At 40.0% G+C, this 17,272-nt stretch overlaps 1 protein-coding gene across 4 annotated transcripts in view; it reads left to right on the top strand.

Annotated features, from left to right (window-relative positions):
- UBR3 (ubiquitin protein ligase E3 component n-recognin 3) overlaps positions 1–17,272 on the top strand; it is a 154,336-nt gene that overhangs the window by 46,861 nt on the left and 90,203 nt on the right. For all 4 annotated transcript variants that reach the window (XM_060177740.1, XM_060177741.1, XM_060177742.1 and 1 more), the window contains exons 6-8: positions 2,326–2,392; positions 8,426–8,556; positions 11,750–11,978. In XM_060177740.1, coding sequence (XP_060033723.1) covers positions 2,326–2,392; positions 8,426–8,556; positions 11,750–11,978 — 427 coding nt within the window. The remainder of the gene's footprint in view (positions 1–2,325; positions 2,393–8,425; positions 8,557–11,749; positions 11,979–17,272) is intronic.

Raw genomic sequence — 17,272 nt, 5'->3', positions numbered from 1 at the left:
ATTCATCCTTCAGTTTCTGACTTATTTCACTCAACATGAATTTTTCAAGGTCCATCCAAGATCGGCTGAAAACAGTGAAGTCACCATTTTTTACAGCTGAGTAGTATTCCATTGTGTATATATACCACAACTTGCTCAGCCACTCATCTGTTGTTGGACACCTGGGTTGCTTCCAGGTTTTGGCTATTACAAATTGTGCCGCCAAGAACATATGTGTACACAGATCTTTTTGGATGGATGTGTTGGGTTCCTTAGGATATATCCCCAGGAGAGGAATTGCAAGGTCATAGGGTAGGTCCGTTTCTAGCCTTCTGAGAGTTCTCCACAGAGGTTGGACCAATTGATATTCCCACCAGCAGTGCAGGAGGGTTCCTTTGACCCCACACCCTCTCCAGCATTTGCTGCTGTTACCTTTTCTGATGTATGACATTCTCACAGGAGTGAAGTGATATCTCATTGTTGTCTTGATTTGCATTTCTCTGACAATCAGAGACTTGGAGCATTTTTCATGTGTTTCTCGGCCTTTTGGATCTCTTCTGTGGTGAATATTCTGTCCAAGTCCTCCCCCCATTTTTGGATGGGGTTATTTGTTGTCTTGTTGTTGAGTCTGGCAAGCTCTTTATATATGTTGGTTATTAAACTCTTATCTGATGTATGGCATATAAAGATCTTCTCCCATTCTGTGAGGGGTCTCTTGGTTTGGGTAGTGGTTTCTTTTGCTGTGAAGAAGCTTTTTAATTTGATGTAGTCCCATAGGTTTATACTTGCCTTAGTCTTCTTTGTAATTGGATTCGTTTCATTGAAGATGTCTTTAAAATTTATGCGGAAAAGAGTTCTGCCAATATTTTCCTCTAAGTATCTGATAGTTTCTGGTCTAACATCCAAGTCCTTGATCCACTTGGAATTTACTTTTGTATTTGGTGAAATACAGTGATTCAGCTTCATTCTTCTGCATGTTTCAACCCATTGTTTCCAAACCATTTGTTGAAGAGACTCTGCTTTCCCCATGTAATAGTCTGGGCCCCTTTGTCAAAGATTAGATGTCCATAGGTGTGGGGCCTCATTTCTGGGCTCTCAATTCTATTCCACTGGTCAGTGTGTCTGTTCATGTTCCAGTACCAAGCAGTTTTGATGACAATGGCCCTATAATACAGTTTGAGATCTGGGAGTGTGATACCTCCGGTTCTGTTCTTTTTTCTCTAGATTGTTTTGGCAATTCTAGGTCTTTTCTGGTTCCAGATAAACACTTGTAGCATTTTTTCTATTCTCCTAAAAAATGTGCTTGGGATCTTGATGGGGATAGCAGTAAATTTGTAGATGGCTCTGGGTAATATATTCATTTTGATGATGTTAATTCTTCCAGCCCATGAACATGGAATATCTTTCCACTTCTTTGTGTCTTTTTCAATTTCTTTGAGTAGTGACTCATAATTTTCAGTATACAAGTCTTTCACTTCCTTGGTTAGATTTACTCCTAGATATTTTATTGTTTTTGTTGCTATAGAAAAAGGAACTGATTTCTGGATTTCAATTTCTTCTAACTTAGTGTTTGCATAGAGGAATGCCACTGACTTTTGAATGTTAATTTTATAGCCTGACACCCAACTGCAGGGGAGTCGCTTCACAGGGAGTGAAGCAGGTCTGCAGGTGTCTGTCTTTCTCTCCCCCTCTGTCTTCCCCTCCTCTCTCCATTTCTCTCTGTCCTATCTAACGACGACTTCAGTAACAACAACAATAGCTACAACAACAATAAAAAACACGGGCAACAAAAGGGAAAATAAACAAATATTAAAAAATTTAAAAACAAAACAAAGAAATTCTTGTATTTTAATAGTAAGGATTTTCATGATATATTTTGATAAAAAAAATGAGCACATCTAGGCTGTACAGTGGCATGTATGGCCAAGTGCACATAGTGCTATGTGCAAGGGACCTAGGGTTGAGCCCCCGCTCCCCATCTGTGGGGGGGCATTTCACAAGCAATGAAGCAGGTCTGTGGGAGTCTTTCTCCCTCCCTGTCCCCCCCAACCCTCTCAGTTTCTCTCTGTCTTATCAAATAAAATAGAAAAAAAAAAATTAAAAGACCACCAGGAGTGGTGGATTCATATACTGGTATCAAGCTCCATCAGTAACCCCGAAGGGGAAAAAAAAAGCAGTTTCAAGAGATAATTACTGCAGCAAATATATAGAAGTAAAATGTGTTAACAGTATGAATCATGCCTATATTATATATCTAACATAACTTATAAGCATAGTTACATTTATGTAAAATGTGTACTCTCACAAATAAGAGTATATATATAATGTTAATTTTGTTTCTTCCAGGATGATCAAGATGGGAGTCAAGGCCTGGGCAAGAGAAAGAGAGTCAAACTAAGCAGCAGCACCAAAGGTAAGACCTCCCCCCCCCTTATAGATAAGGCTCCTAAAATGCTTAGTCATGGAGAATACTTTCTTCACCAGCCAGATTGACATCAAACTTGCTTTTAGGGAGAGTTATGTTACTAGATTTGCCTACACACGGAGAAAGCAGACTTAGGGGATTATTCTGGGTAACTTAAAAGCAAGTAGAATTCTTACTGGGATTTGGTTCATTTCTGGTTCTATGAATAAACTGCTCCCAGCAGCCATATTTTCCTTTTTTTCCTTTTTTCTTTTTCTCCTCTTACTTTATTTGATAGGACAGAGAGGAATTGAGAGCAGAGGGGAGATAAAGATAGACACCTGCAGACTTGCTTCACCACTCATGAAACATCCCCTCTTCAGGTGTGGAGTAGGGGCTCAAACCTGGATCCCTTGTCCTTTTGCATGGTATTGCGTTTGCTCAACTAGCTACACCACTGCCTGGACCCATAAGTATAATTTCTTATCCGCACGGAGTAGTCATCCGTCTAGTATTCCCACCATGAACTTGTCTTCCTCTGGGGGCTGGGTGGGCGGTGGTATACCTGGTTGAGTGCACATATTACAGTGCCCAAGGATCAGGGGAAAGCTGCAAGCAGTGAAGCAGGGCTGAAGTTGTCTCTTTCTCTTTCTTTCTATCCTCCCCTCTCGATTGTTTATTTTATTTTGACATCACCAGGGCTTCACCACTCTGAACTTTCTCCCGTGGAAAGTGAGAGGCAGGGGAAAAAGACACCATAGCCCTTAAGTTTCTTCCAGTGCTTTGGGTCAGGACTCTAATCTGGGTCTCTTGCATGGTAACTCAGACTCACTATCCAGGTTGCCTATTTTGCTGGACTGAAGCTTGTATGTTTTTCTGCATGATTTTTTTTTTTTTTTTTTTTGAGTTTTGACAGGATAGAGAGAAATTGGGAAGAGTGGGGGTGGGGGATATACGAGGAGAGAGAGAAACACACCTAAAGTCCTGCTTCACCGCCTGTGAAGTTTCACACCTGCAGTTGGGGTCAGGGGCTTGAACCAGGGTCCTTGCACATACAGTGTGTGCGCTCAACCACTCCCTGATTTATTTATTTATTTTGCATTGGGGATTGAATTGAATGTTTTTTAATTACTTTATTATTAACAGTAAGAAGAAATCAGAGATTTAAGGGTAAATAATTATACATAATTAATAGAAGTGTTTTTCATTAATTTTCGATAACACATAAAACAAATAACATGTGCCTTAAATACCATGAGAAACTGGCAAACTATTTTATTTTAAAATATTTTATTTATTTATTATTGGATAAAGACAGAGAAACTGAGATGAGAGAGGGAAAGAGACAGAGAGACATCTGAAGCCCTGTTTCACCACTTGTGAAGCTTTCCCCCTGTAGGTGGGGACCAGTGGCTTGAACTTGGGTTTTAGTGGGAAAATTGGGTTAAAATCATGGCTAATAAGAATTGTTTTAATCCTGCTTTGCACCAAAGTAAAAGACTCTGGAGTGGGAGGGAGGGCTCAGGTCCTGGAACATGATGGCAGAGGAGGACCTAGTGGGGGTTGAATTGTTATGCAGAAAACTGAGAAATGTTACACATGTACAGACTATTGTATTTTACTATCAACTGTAAGCCATTAATACCCCAATAAAGAAACAAAAAAGAGGGTTGGGTGGTAACGCACTGAGTTAAGCTCACATGGTGCAAAATGCAAGGACCGGCTTAGGGATCCCGGTTCGAGCCCCTGGTACCCCACCTGCAGGGGGTACCTTCACAAGTGGTGAAGCAGGTCTGTAGATGTCTTTCTTTACCCCTCTCTATCTTCCTCTCCTGTCTTGATTTCTCTTTGTCCTATCCAACAACAATGACAGCAATGACAACAACAACAATGACAATAATAAACAGCAAGGGCAACAAAAGGGAAAAAAATAGCCTCCAGGAGCAGTAGATTTGTAGTGCAGGCTCCAAACTCCAGCAATAACCCTGGAGGGAAAATAAATTGTTTTAAGCCTTAGTAAACTCAGAATGTTTTATAGAATTGTCAAGGGAGACTACTGACCTTACTGTTACTTTCTGTTTTTTTTTTTTTTGTCTTTACTATTACTTTTATCTTTTTTTTAAAAAAGTATTTATTTTATTCATTTATTCCCTTTTGTTGCCCTTGTTGTTTTATTGTTGTATATATTATTGTTATTGTTATTATTGGTGTTGTTGGATAGGACAGAGAGAAGTGGAGAGAGGAGGGGAAGACAGAGAGGGAGAGAGAAAGATAGACACCTGCAGACCTGCTTCACAGCTTGTGAAGCGACTTCTCTGTAAGTGGGGAGCCAGGGCTTGAACTGGGATCCTGATGCTGGTCCTTGCGCTTTGCACTAGATGCACTTAACTCGCTGCACTACCTCCCGACTCCCCTGTTACTTTTTTCAAATGCATTTTTTTTTTTATAAGTAACCTAATGAAGTTGTTATGTGAACATACTACTTAATACTAGGAGAATAGTGAAACTAGGGTAGGGCTAATTGAAATTGAAAAGCTCTACAAGGTAAGGCAACTTGGACCCTAGTGCTAAGTTAGTGTTGTTCTTATATATTTTGGTACACTTGATACTGTTGTTTTTAAAATCTGTCATCTAATTTTAATTCCTGTTTAAGAATGGTCACTGAGCCATTCCATTCACAGTTAATACTTGCTATCACCTTTATTAGCTCATGATCCAGCATAGTATTCGATGTGATTTGTAGAGGATTAGTGAAATTTTACTAGTTTGGGGCCAGGTGGTGGTACACCTGATTGAGTGCACATGCTACAGTGTGAAAGGACCAGGGTTCAAGACCCCAGCCCCTCCACCTGCAGGGGGAAAGCTTCACAAGTGGTGAAGTGGTGCTGTAGGTTTCTCTCTGTCTCCCCCTTCCTCTTGACTTCTGGCTATCTCTATGCAATAAATAAATAAAGATAAAAAAAGAAATAAAAGAATTTTGCTAGTTGATTATTAGGGGAAATAACTAGAGTATGAGAAAGACAGGCAGTTATAAGTATTCAGTTGATCATACACATTATGTTTTTGTCATGACCAGAGTTTTCACTATGCCAGGCTGACATTTTCATACAGAGACACAGGTCAGCAAAATAGCTCACTTGGATAGTGTGCTGCTTTGACATATTTGCAACCCTGCTTTGAGTCCAGCCCCTGTCACATTGAAGGAAGCTTCACTGCTGTGGTCTCATTCACTCTCTCTGCCTCTCTATCTTGAGAGAGAGAGAGACAGAGAGACAGAGGTGGACAGACAGCGGGAGTGAGGGAAAGACACCACGATACTGAGGCTCTCTTCCAGTGCTGTGGGGACTGGACTGTAGTCTGGGTTGTATGCATGGAAATTCAGATACTTTACCAGGTGAGCTAGCTTGCTGTTACTATCAAATCTACTAACTTCTTTCTTGGCTACATGAAGAGATTAACAAGAGCAAGCCTTGTCCTCCATGAGTAGTGCTTGACTTTAAAAACTCTCAGACTTGGAGAAAATGTGTAAATACAATTAACTACCTCATTGATCTGATCCGGAGCCCATGTCTGTTCAGATATAGCACAGGGGTCTGCATAGCCTCTGAGTCCCTGTCAGTCTGGGTTTACGGTCCATGGTCACAGTTGGGAACATTCTGGGCTGTGCTCATTTCAGAACCAGCCTTCCTCCAGTGACAAAGTAGGTTGACCCAGCCTCCCTTCAGAAAGTGGGGCAGTCCTTACCATTGTGTAGTGGCTCTTTGGGGGAGTGATTGGTCTCAAGTTTGATACCTTCCATCCCTGCCCCCAGAGGAGAACAACATTTTCCTCATTAATACAGGCGGGATTTCTGAAGAGGCTTTCTTTTCATAAAAGAGGTATGTGAGGAACGTGAGAATCAAAAAGATTTCTGCATTATAAAGGCTGTCTGCTGAAGAGAATGTTGGGTAGTTTTGGAGAATTCACTGGGTTACAATTTAGTATGTCCTAATTACATGAAATAACAGCATTTATCAAACCGTTGTTATATTAATCAGAATAGAAGTAACTTCTAAAAAACAGCTGTGTATTGGTTAGAATATAAGAAGCAGTGAGAAGGGTTTCACATGTCTGTTTTTTTTTTTTTTAAATTTATTAAAGACCTTGACCTATAATATATGCTGGTAACAAATGATGAGTTGTTTTGTCAAACATTGAGACATAGATACAAAATCTGTTATTTATGGCAGAGTAAGAAAAGCTTTTGTCAAAAAAATTCAGTTTTTAATATTCTTGAAATAATCATAAACCATTGTCTTTTAATGATTTATTTGAAGATGATTTTGAAAAGTTCAGACTTTTTTTTTTCCTCATTAATAGTAGATGGCAAAATTTTTTTGTAAGAGGATGCATTTTTTTTTTTTTTTTAAGAGTCAGATTTCCCTTCTAATACTACTGGAGACGGTACTACTTTGATTCACTCAAAGTATTTTAACTGTAAGAACTCTTGAAAGATAACAGCTGGGAAAGTGATTTTCTTTTTTCAACCTAGTTGGTTCAAGGTTCTTTCTGAAAAATCATTCAAGTCGAAGAGGGTTTTTATCACGAGAACTGAATGTTTGTACGTACCTGTGCTCTCTCACGCTGCATATGCAGGTAGTAAAAGCCCAAACCAGTGGCTGCACTCCAGGTCGGCTTCTTATTTGTACTTGTTTTGTTTATGTTGTAGAAAGTGAAATTCAAGCAACTTGCCTTAATTCTGTTATCTTTTGATATTTTAAAAATATAATAATAGGGGGCTGGGTGGTAGCACGGTGGGTTGAGTATACATGGCGCGAAACACAAGGACCAGCAAAAGGATTCCAGTTTGAGCCCCTGCAGGGCGGTTGCTTCACAAGCAGTGAAGTGGGTCTGTAGGTAACTCTCTTTTTCTCCCCCTGTCTTCCCCATCTCTCTCGATTTCTCTCTGTCCTATCCAAAAAACAATTACAATAATAATAATAACAATGAGAAATAGCAAGGTCAACAAAAAGGGGAAAAAATTAAAAAGAAAAGAAAAAAATTAAAAAAATATATAATAATAGGTTTTACTATATTGTACTTTTCAAAATACAGTATAAACTTTGTTTTTGTATATGCTTGCTAATACTTTAATAAATAAATTTCAAAACCTAAAATAAAGTGTATATACACCTTACAGTTGACATTTTTAATCTCCCTTTGAATATCTTTATTTGAAAGGGCATACATTTACCATTATCTCTATGTAAATGCCTTTCCCCCCTAAAACTTAAGTTATATAGCTTTGGACTTTTCTTAACAGTAAGTTTTTAGTTTAAAATTGTTATTATTTTGTGACTCTGTGGCATTGCATTTGTGCAGTTCCACTGCTTCTGGGCCAACTTTTTCTTCTCATTTTTAGTTATTTCATTTGAGATAGAGTTTCACATGAGAGAAGGAGGGGATGTGGGCAGAGCACCTCTTTAGTAATATGGTGCTTGGGGTCTAACGGGGATCCTCAGGAATACAAATAGTGTTGTTTACCAGTTGAACTATTTCCCTGACCACCTGGTTTTTTCCACTCTTTCGAGAGAGATAGAGATAGAGAGTGATAATAACACGTCACATGTCAAACATGTGTGCCTTAGTGTTGTGATGCTCAGGCTGCAACCTGGAGTCTTGTGCATCCATTCTACCCAGGTGATCTTTCTCTCAGCCTATGAAAATAGTTACTGTTTTAACTCAAGTATTATGAATACTATTGTAAGATCCTTTGAATCTTAGCAGAAATTAGTTATCTTATATTTCAGTGCAAATAATAATAATTAATTTTAATAACTAGTTTACACTAAGTATATCAATTATATATTTTGTTATTTCAGTACTCAGTATATTTTAGAAACCAAGCTTGATATTGCGAGTATTATTGAATCATTGAAAAGGTATTGTTAATTTTTAGATAAATTTAGTTGTTGGAGATTAACGTGTTATTAATTATAGTAATGCTTAACATGAGATGCACAACTTAAATCATTTACTGAGAATTTTCTTTCTATTATGCAGATCAGTCCATAATGGATGTTTTGAAGCATAAAAGCTTTCTTGAAGAGCTATTATTTTGGACTATAAAGTATGAATTTCCCCAGAAAATGGTAACTTTCTTACTCAACATGCTTCCAGATCAAGAGTACAAGGTATCTACATTTCCCCCCTTCTTTCTGAACATGGTTTCCCTTTCTTGACTTTGACATTTTCAACTGTGGCTTGTAATTTATTGATTAAAAACACCATGAAAGAGCACTGTTTTCTTCTATTACTAAGACTGAAAAGTTGAGTGTGAGACATGAGGCAAAGCAGTATTACTGGGAAGATTTCTTTTTTCTTTTTCCTTCTTTTTAGATTTATTTATTTATTTCCTTTTTTGTTGCCCTGGTTGTTTCCACTGTTGTTGTAGTTATTGTTGTTGATGTCGTTGTTGTTGGATAGGACAGAGAGAAATGGAGAGAGGAGGGGAAGACAGAGAGGGGGAGAGAAAGAGAGACACCTGCAGACCTGCTTCACCGCCTGTGAAGTGATTCCCCTGTAGGTGGGGAGCCGGGGCTTGAACTGGGATTCTTACACTGGTCCTTGCGCATTGCACCACGTGCGCTTAATCTGCTGTGCTACCGCCCAACTCCCTCTTTTTTCTTTTTAAAAAATTTTTATTTATAAAAAGGAAACACTGACAAAAACCGTAGCATGAGAGGGGTACAACTCCACACAATTCCTACCACCAGAACTCCGTATCCCATCCCTCCCCTGATAGCTTTCCTAGTCTTCATCCCTCTGGGAATATGGACCAAGGGACATTATGGGGTGCAGAAGGTGGAAGGTCTGGCTTCTGTAACTGCTTTCCTGATGAACATGGGCATTGACAGGTTGATCCATACTCCCAGCCTGTCTCTCTCTTTCCCTAGTGAGGCGGGGCTCTGGGGAAGTGGAGCTCCAGGACACATTGGTGGCGTTGTTTGCCCAGGGAAGTCCGGTTGGCATCATGGTAGCATCTGGAACCTGAAAGAAGAGTTGACATATAAAGCCAAACAAATTGTTGATTGCTCATGAACCTAAAGGCTGGAATAGTACAGATGAAAAGTTGGGGGGGGGGTCTCCATTTTGTTTATAGTTAGTAGGCCTATTTTAGTTTGGGCAGATTTTTCTTTTTTTTTTCCCCCATATTAAAAAAAAATTATTTTCCCTTTCGTTGCCCTTGTTGTTTTATTGTTGTAGTCGTTGTTGGGTTAGGACAGAGAGAAACGGAGAAAGGGAAGACAGAGAGAGGGAGAGAAAGACAGACACCTGCACACCTGCTTCACCACCTGTGAAGTGACTCCCCTGCAGGTGGGGAGCCAGGGGCTCCAACCGGGATCCTGATGCCAATCTTTAAGCCAGTGCGCTTTGCACCACATGCGCTCACCCTGCTGCTGTGCCAACTCCCATGGCGCATATATATATATATATATATATATATATATTATATATATATATATAAATATATATATTATTTATTTATCCATGAGAAAGATAGGAGAGAAAGAACCAGATATCACTCTGGTACATTTGCTGCCAGGGATTGAACTCAGGATCTCATGCTTGAGAGTCCAATGCATTATCCATTGCTCCACCTCCCAGACCACCTTGGGCAGATTTATTAAGAGATTTATTTTTGCATGTACCTTGGTCCAAAGGAAAACAGTTACACACATGAACTTGCAGTTACAAAATTTAATAAATTTTCTAAAGGAGAAATCGGTGTTATAAAAGAGTTGTGGAGCAGCAATGTAATTGGTTGTGGAATGGGCATTGGGAAACACGGGGTTGTTGTTGAGCCAGATGTTGTTGTGCACGGGCCGTGGAGAAGAGAGAGGGGGTCTGGAGCGAAGAGGGAACACAAATCTTTATTTGCGCTGGCACCTCAGAGTTGGGTGCTAGAGAAGCAGGTTGGGCCACGTGGAGGTAGTGAAAATGGCCGCCTCACGCAGTAACCTTTCCTGCGTCTGAACACCGGAGTGAAGCGCTGGCAAGAGAGTGAGGTGCGGAAGAAGAAGGGCTTTTATAGGAGCAGCTTTCGCGAGAATGAGAAGGGGGAGGAGTAACCATAGCACTCCAGGATAGGATTATAACTCTCCTGAGAATGGGAGTGGGGAGGAGTAACCAAAGCACTCCAGATATCTCGTGGATATAGACAATGTCCTGAGGGCATAACATGGCGGAACAGGCACTCCCAGAAGGTCCCAACTCTCACGGGAACTAGTAGCCTGAGGGGAAAACATGGCAGATGTGACTGCATCTGCACAATTTCCCAGCACGGGGTAGGTAGCGGCTGGTTCTGAAGATGACAGTTACCAACTTATGCACAAATGAAAGCGGTTGAAGATTCTAGTCTCAGAAGATCTGGACACATTTGTTTTTATTTTGATTGAGACAGAGTAACACAGCTTAGTACATGAGAAGAAAGTAGATTATGCTGTTGTATAAATCTTGTGATAGGCCTTTTTAGATGTGGGAATTTGATTATTTTGTTGCTTTGTGTCTTTATTTCTGCTTAAGAGAAAATGACAACAGAAAAAAATGTATAAATAATACATTATAGAATACAGAAAGAACATTTATATTTAGTTAGGTTAGGGATCAATTTTTTTTTTTTTATATTTATTTTATTTATTTATTCCCTTTTGTTGCCCTTGTTGTTTTATTGTTGTAGTTATTATTGTTGTTGTTGGATAGGACAGAGAGAAATGGAGAGAGGAGGGGAAGACAGAGAGGAGGAGAGAAAGATAGACACCTGCAGACCTGCTTCACCGCCTGTGAAGCGACTCCCCTGCAGGTGGGGAGCCGGGGTTCGAACCGGGATCCTTATGCCAGTCCTTGTGCTTTGCGCCACCTGCGCTTAACCCGCTGCGCTACAGCCCGACTCCCCGGGATCAATTTTTTTATCAACTAGGAGGAAGTTATTTCTTTTGGTTTAACCATATTGACTTGTTCGTCATTTAATTATATTAGTTCCTCTGTGATAGTTTTTAATGGAGGCTAGATTTTGTTGATTAGATAGTACAGAACTAATATACATACTTTGATTTAATTATTTATGAACAAAATGAAAATTTGTATTTTTATACCATAGTGTTTGTAATTGCCTACTATTTTAAGTATCTTAAATCTTTTAACTGTCAAAGTATTTTGCTAATGTTTGTAAAAGGGTAAATACAACTTAAGACTATTAAATACGTTTTTCAACTACTTTGAACATCATTGCCAATTTTAAACATGTTTATTTAAACATACTGTAGAATGTTAAAAATGTAGAGTTAAACTAATATATTTTCTCTTATCACCTAAAACATTTTACAGGTTGCTTTTACAAAAACGTTTGTTCAGCATTATGCTTTCATTATGAAAACACTGAAGAAAAGTCATGAATCAGACACAATGTCTAACCGGATTGTGCATATTAGTGTCCAATTGTTCAGCAATGAAGAACTAGCCAGACAAGTAACAGAAGAATGTCAGCTGCTGGATATTATGGTCACTGTCCTATTATACATGATGGAAAGTTGCCTTATTAAAAGTGAGCTGCAAGGTAAACTCAGAATTAGCTTCACTATCTTCATTATTAGCTTTCTCTGTATAACTAGTCATAGAGCTCCTTACATGATTATTAAAACAGCTTTCATAGAATAAATTCACAGAGAAGCATGTGACTGCCTTTTACTTCCTAATAGACTTTTGCCTAGGCTTTTAAAACACATATAGTATATATATATATTAAACTCATTCAGCTTTTTTTAAACTTTTAAAAAAAATCCTTTTTTTTTGTCTCCAGGGTTATTGCTGGGACTCAGTGCCTGCAACATGAATCCACTGCTCCTGGAGGCCACCCCCCCTTTTTGTTGCCCTTGTTGTAGCCTTGTTGTGGTTATTATTGTTGTTGATGTCATTCACTGTTGCATAGGACAGAGAGAAATGGAGAGAGGAGGGGAAGACAGAGGGGGAGAGAAAGACACCTGCAGACCTGCTTCACCGCCTGTGAATTGATTCCCCTGTAGTTGGGGAGCCGGGGGCTCGAACTGGGACCCTTAGCCGGTCCTTGCGCTTTGCACCACATGTGCTTAACCCACTGTGCTACCGCCCGACCCCCCAAAAACCTGTTTAAAAATTATCTTTATTTATTTATTGGATAGAGACAACCAGAAATCGAGGGGTAAGGAGGTGATAGAGAGGGAGAGTCAGAGAGACACCTGCAGCCCTGCTTCACTATGTGGGAAGCTTTCCCCCTGCAAGTGGGCGCCGGGGGCCTCAATCCTAGGTCCTTGCACATTGTAAGATGTGCGCTCAACCAGGTGCTTCACCTTCCAACCTCCTAAACTCGCTCAGTTTTAATCTTCATTTAAGTATGCCCATTTTAACCCTCTATTTATTTATAACATTTATATTGAAGTGAATCAGCCAATAAAGCAAGATCATATTCCCCTCCCACCCTTCACACACTACCTTTTTAAAAAATTTTATTTATTTGTTTGTTATTGGATAGAGACAGAGAAATTTTGAAGGGAAGGGTAGATAGGGAAAAAGACAAAAGAAACCCCTGCAGCTCTGCTTCACCATTGGTGAAGTGCCCCCGCAGGTGGGGACCAGGGGCCTGAACCTGGGTCCTGGCACACTGTAATGTGTGTGCTTAAGCAGGTGTGCCACTGCCTGGCCCCCAAAATTGATTTTTATTATAGTCTTTTTTTTGACATCTGGTATATTGAAATTTAATTAGCATTTTAAAAATATTTTATTTATTTTGGATAGAGACAGAAAAATTGCACAGAAACTCATCACTGCTGAAGCTTCCCTCCTATAGTTGGGGTCTGAGGTCTTGAATCTGGGTCCTTGTGCACTGTAATGCATGTGTTCTACTAGGTTTGGCATCACCTCTCCCCTTTTTAAAGTTTTTCTCTATCTCTCTCTGTCTCTCTCTCTCTTTTTTTTTTAAACCTCCAGGGCTCGGTGCTAGCGCTATGAATACATTGCTCCTGGAGGACAATTTGCCCATTTTTGTTGCCCTTGTTGTAGTTATTGTTGTTTTGCTGTTGTTGTTGTTGGATAGGACAGAGAGACATGGAGAGAGGACGGGAAGACAGAGAGGAGGAGAGAAAAATAGACACCTGCAGACCCGCTTCACCACTTGTGAAGCAACCTCCCTGCAGGTGGGGAGCTGGGGGATATAACCGGGATCCTTATGCTGATCCCTTGCACTTCACGCCATGTGCATCTCATATGCTGCGCTACCACCCAGCCCCCTCTTCTTAAAATTTTATTACAGGGCTGGGCAGAGGTGCACTTGGTGGAGCGCAGCCATTGCTATGCATGAGGACCCAGGTTCAAGTCCCTGCTCTTCATCTGCTAGGGGAAACAGGTCGCAGGTGTCTGTCTCTCTCTCTCCCTTTCTGTCACCTCATCTAAATTTCTCTCTGTCCTATCCAGTAAAAATATAGAAAGAAAAAAGAGCAAAAAAAAAAAATGGCCATGGGGAGCAGTGGATTTTTAAGTACCAAGCCCCAGCAATAACCCTGGTGGCAAGAAACCAAAAGGGAGTCGGGTGGTAGCGCAGCGGGTTAAGCGCAGGTGGCGCGAAGCGCAAGGACCAGCGTAAGGATCCCGGTTAGAGCCCTTGGGCTCCCCACCTGCAGGGGAGTCACTTCACAGGCGGTGAAGCAGGTGTGCAGGTGTTTGTCTTTCTCTCTCCCTATCTCCCCTCCTCTCTCAATTTCTGTTCTATCCAATAAAATGGAAAGAATGGAGGCCAGGAGCAGTGGATTCGTAGTGTAGGTAGAGCCCCAGCGATAATCCTGGAGGCATAAATAAATAGATAAATAATCTTTAGGTGTGTTTTGGGGCCTACAAAATATAGTTCAATTGGACAATAAGTAGTTTTGCCAAGTCCATGACCCTGTTTTGAGATTGGTCCCGACTGCAGAGAAGACAGTTGTGCTCTCTTTCCCACTTTCTCTGCTTCTCAGGCTCTATCTGAAAAAGTCACCATTGTGGTCAAGAACTGGAGATGACAAAAAATTATAATGGTTTCATCTAATTAGACCACAGGTTGAGCAAATAGAATTAATCAAAATCACTATTCTCCTGACACTGCTTTAAATACCACTGTTCTTGTGAAAAACACCTTGTATTCATTAACAAAATAAAATGACTAGGATTTCTATTTTTACCCAATTGGTACTTTCTTAGCTACAGACGTAGATAGCAGTGATTTAGCATTAAATGAGATTCAGTCAGCAACAAATATTTATTTCACACCTACTAAGTGTTGGCTCGAAGAATTTCTGAAAATAGAGTGGCAGGGCTGGCGAAACAGCTCGCTTGAGTAGTGTCCTGCTTTGCATGTGTGCGACTCAGGTTTGAGCCTGACAACATTTCTGGAAGCTTCACTGCTGTGGTCTCTTTCTCTCTCTACTTCTGTATATTTGTCTCTATCTGAGAAAGTCATCCTTGAGCAGTGAGCTTCAGAGATGATAGGGGGACACAGGAAGAAATATTCAAGATTTACATGGTCTCTTGCTCCACTAAGATTAATATCTAAGAAGACAGTGTAAATTTTTTTATTATTAATTAATTTTTAAATATTTATTCTCTTTTGTTGCCCTTGTTGTTTTATTGTTGTAATTATTATTATTATTGTTGTTGTTACTGATGTCGTCATTGTTGGACAGGACAGAGAGAAATGGAGTGAGGAGGGAAAGCCAGAGAGGAGGAGAGAAAGACAGACACCTGCAGACCTGCTCCACTTCATTAGTGCTTTCATTTCATTGCGCTTCATACTATGTGCACTTAACTGGGTTCGCCACCTCCTGGCCTTCTGCACCTAATGTTTAAAAAAAAAAAAGTCAACATCTTTAAGCACCATCCCATCAGTACCTCTTCCCAACCACCAGTCAGAGGGCTTTTTTGAATATCAGGCATATTTAGTTTCAGAAAGCTTTCTTTACTCCCATACTCCGTTATATATATATATTTTTAATTCAGTTGAGAAGCATAAAAGAAAGCATAATTCACTTTTTTTGCTCTCGCTCTTAGGTATTTAAGAGCTAAATATAAGAATTGAGTAAAATAATTTTATGAACTGAAATCAAGTTTAGTGTTTGGAAATTTAGAAGTGTAGTAGGGACCCTTTTCCCTGATGAGTATGACAACTAAATGGTTACTGGAAAAAAACTGATTAACATGGGGTCTTATAAAATGATTCATAATAATAACAGATATCTTTTTGCGGTTTTATCATTTATTTTTTCCCAAGCCATTTTAAAGTTTATGGTTAATGATGGCTTACAAGATGACAAGGTATAGTCCCACACTGCACCCACCACCAAAGCTTTGCTTCCCCACTGTCCCACCTCCCCACCATAACCCTCATCGTTCTCACAGAGTCTTAGAAACAGTTTGTTTGCTTCTGCTTTTTTTTTTTTGCAAGTTTATGTATTTAATTTATCTAGATTCCACATACGAGTGAAACCATCCACTAGTTGTTTTTTTCTTCTTTACTTATTTTGCTAAGCATAATCACTTTCAGTTTTGCCCATATTGTCCTAAAAGACACAATACCATTTTTTTTTAAGTTGCAGAATAGTATTCCAAGAGTGCATATAACCAGAACTTTTTCTTCTTCTTCTTTTAAAATTTATTCTATTTATTTATTCCCTTTTGTTGCCCTTGTTGTTTTATTATTGTAGTTATTGTTGTTGTTATTGATGTCGTCGTCATTGTTGGATAGGACAGAGAGAAATGGAGAGAGGAGGGGAAGACAGAAAGGGGGAGAGAAAGACAGACACCTGCAGACCTGCTTCACCGCCTGTAAAGCGACTCCCCTGCAGGTGGAGAGCCGGGGGCTCGAACCGGGATCCTTACGCCAGTCCCTGCGCTTTGCGCCACATGCGCTTAACCCACTGCGCTACTGCCCGACTCCCAGAACTTCTTTTTTAAATGTTTTTTAATATTTATTTATTTATTTCCCCTTTTATTGCCCTTGTTTTTTATTGATGTAGTTATTATTGTTGTTATTGATGTTGTTGTTGGATAGGACAGAGAGCAAAGAAGAGAGGAGGGGAAGACAGAGGGGGAGAGAAAGATAGACACCTGCAGACCTGCTTCACTGCCTGTAAAGCGACTCCCCTGCAGGCAGGGAGCCGGGGGCTCCAACCAGGATCCTTACTCCGGTCCTGGCACTTTGCGCCACGAGTGCTTAATCCACTGTGCTGCCACCCGACTTTCATAACTAGAACTTCTTTATCCAGCCATCTGTCAGTGGGCATTTAGTTTGTTCCCACTGTTTGTCCTTTCGCATTAGTGCTTTCATTTCCTTTGGTGTTTCCATTTTTTTTTAAAATAATTTATTTCTTTATTGGGGAATTAATGTTTTACATTCAACAGTAAATACAATAGTTTGTACATGCATAACATTCCCCAGATTCCCATTTAACAATACAACCCCCACTATGTCATTCATCATCTTTCATGGACCTGTATTCTCCCCACCCACCCCAGAGTCTTTTACTTTGGTGTAATACTCCAATTTCATTTCAGGTTCGACTTGTGTTTTCTTTTCTAATCTTGTTTTTCTTTTTTTTTAGTTTTTTATTTAAGAAAGGATTAATTAACAAAACCATAGGGTAGGAAAGGTACAATTCCACACAATTCCCACCACCCAATCTCCATATCCCACCCCCTCCCCAGTAGCTTTCCCATTCTCTATCCCTCTGGGAGCATGGACCCAGGGTCATTGAGGGTTGCAGAAGGTAGAAGGTCTGGCTTCTGTAATTGCTTCCTCGCTGAACATGGGCGTTGACTGGTCGGTCCATACTCCCAGTCTGCCTCTCTCTT

Source organism: Erinaceus europaeus, chromosome 18 (assembly GCF_950295315.1).
Source record: "Erinaceus europaeus chromosome 18, mEriEur2.1, whole genome shotgun sequence".
Taxonomy (NCBI): domain Eukaryota; kingdom Metazoa; phylum Chordata; class Mammalia; order Eulipotyphla; family Erinaceidae; genus Erinaceus; species Erinaceus europaeus.
Note: the sequence above shows the minus strand (reverse complement) of the source record. Positions and strands in the feature narration are given on the sequence as shown.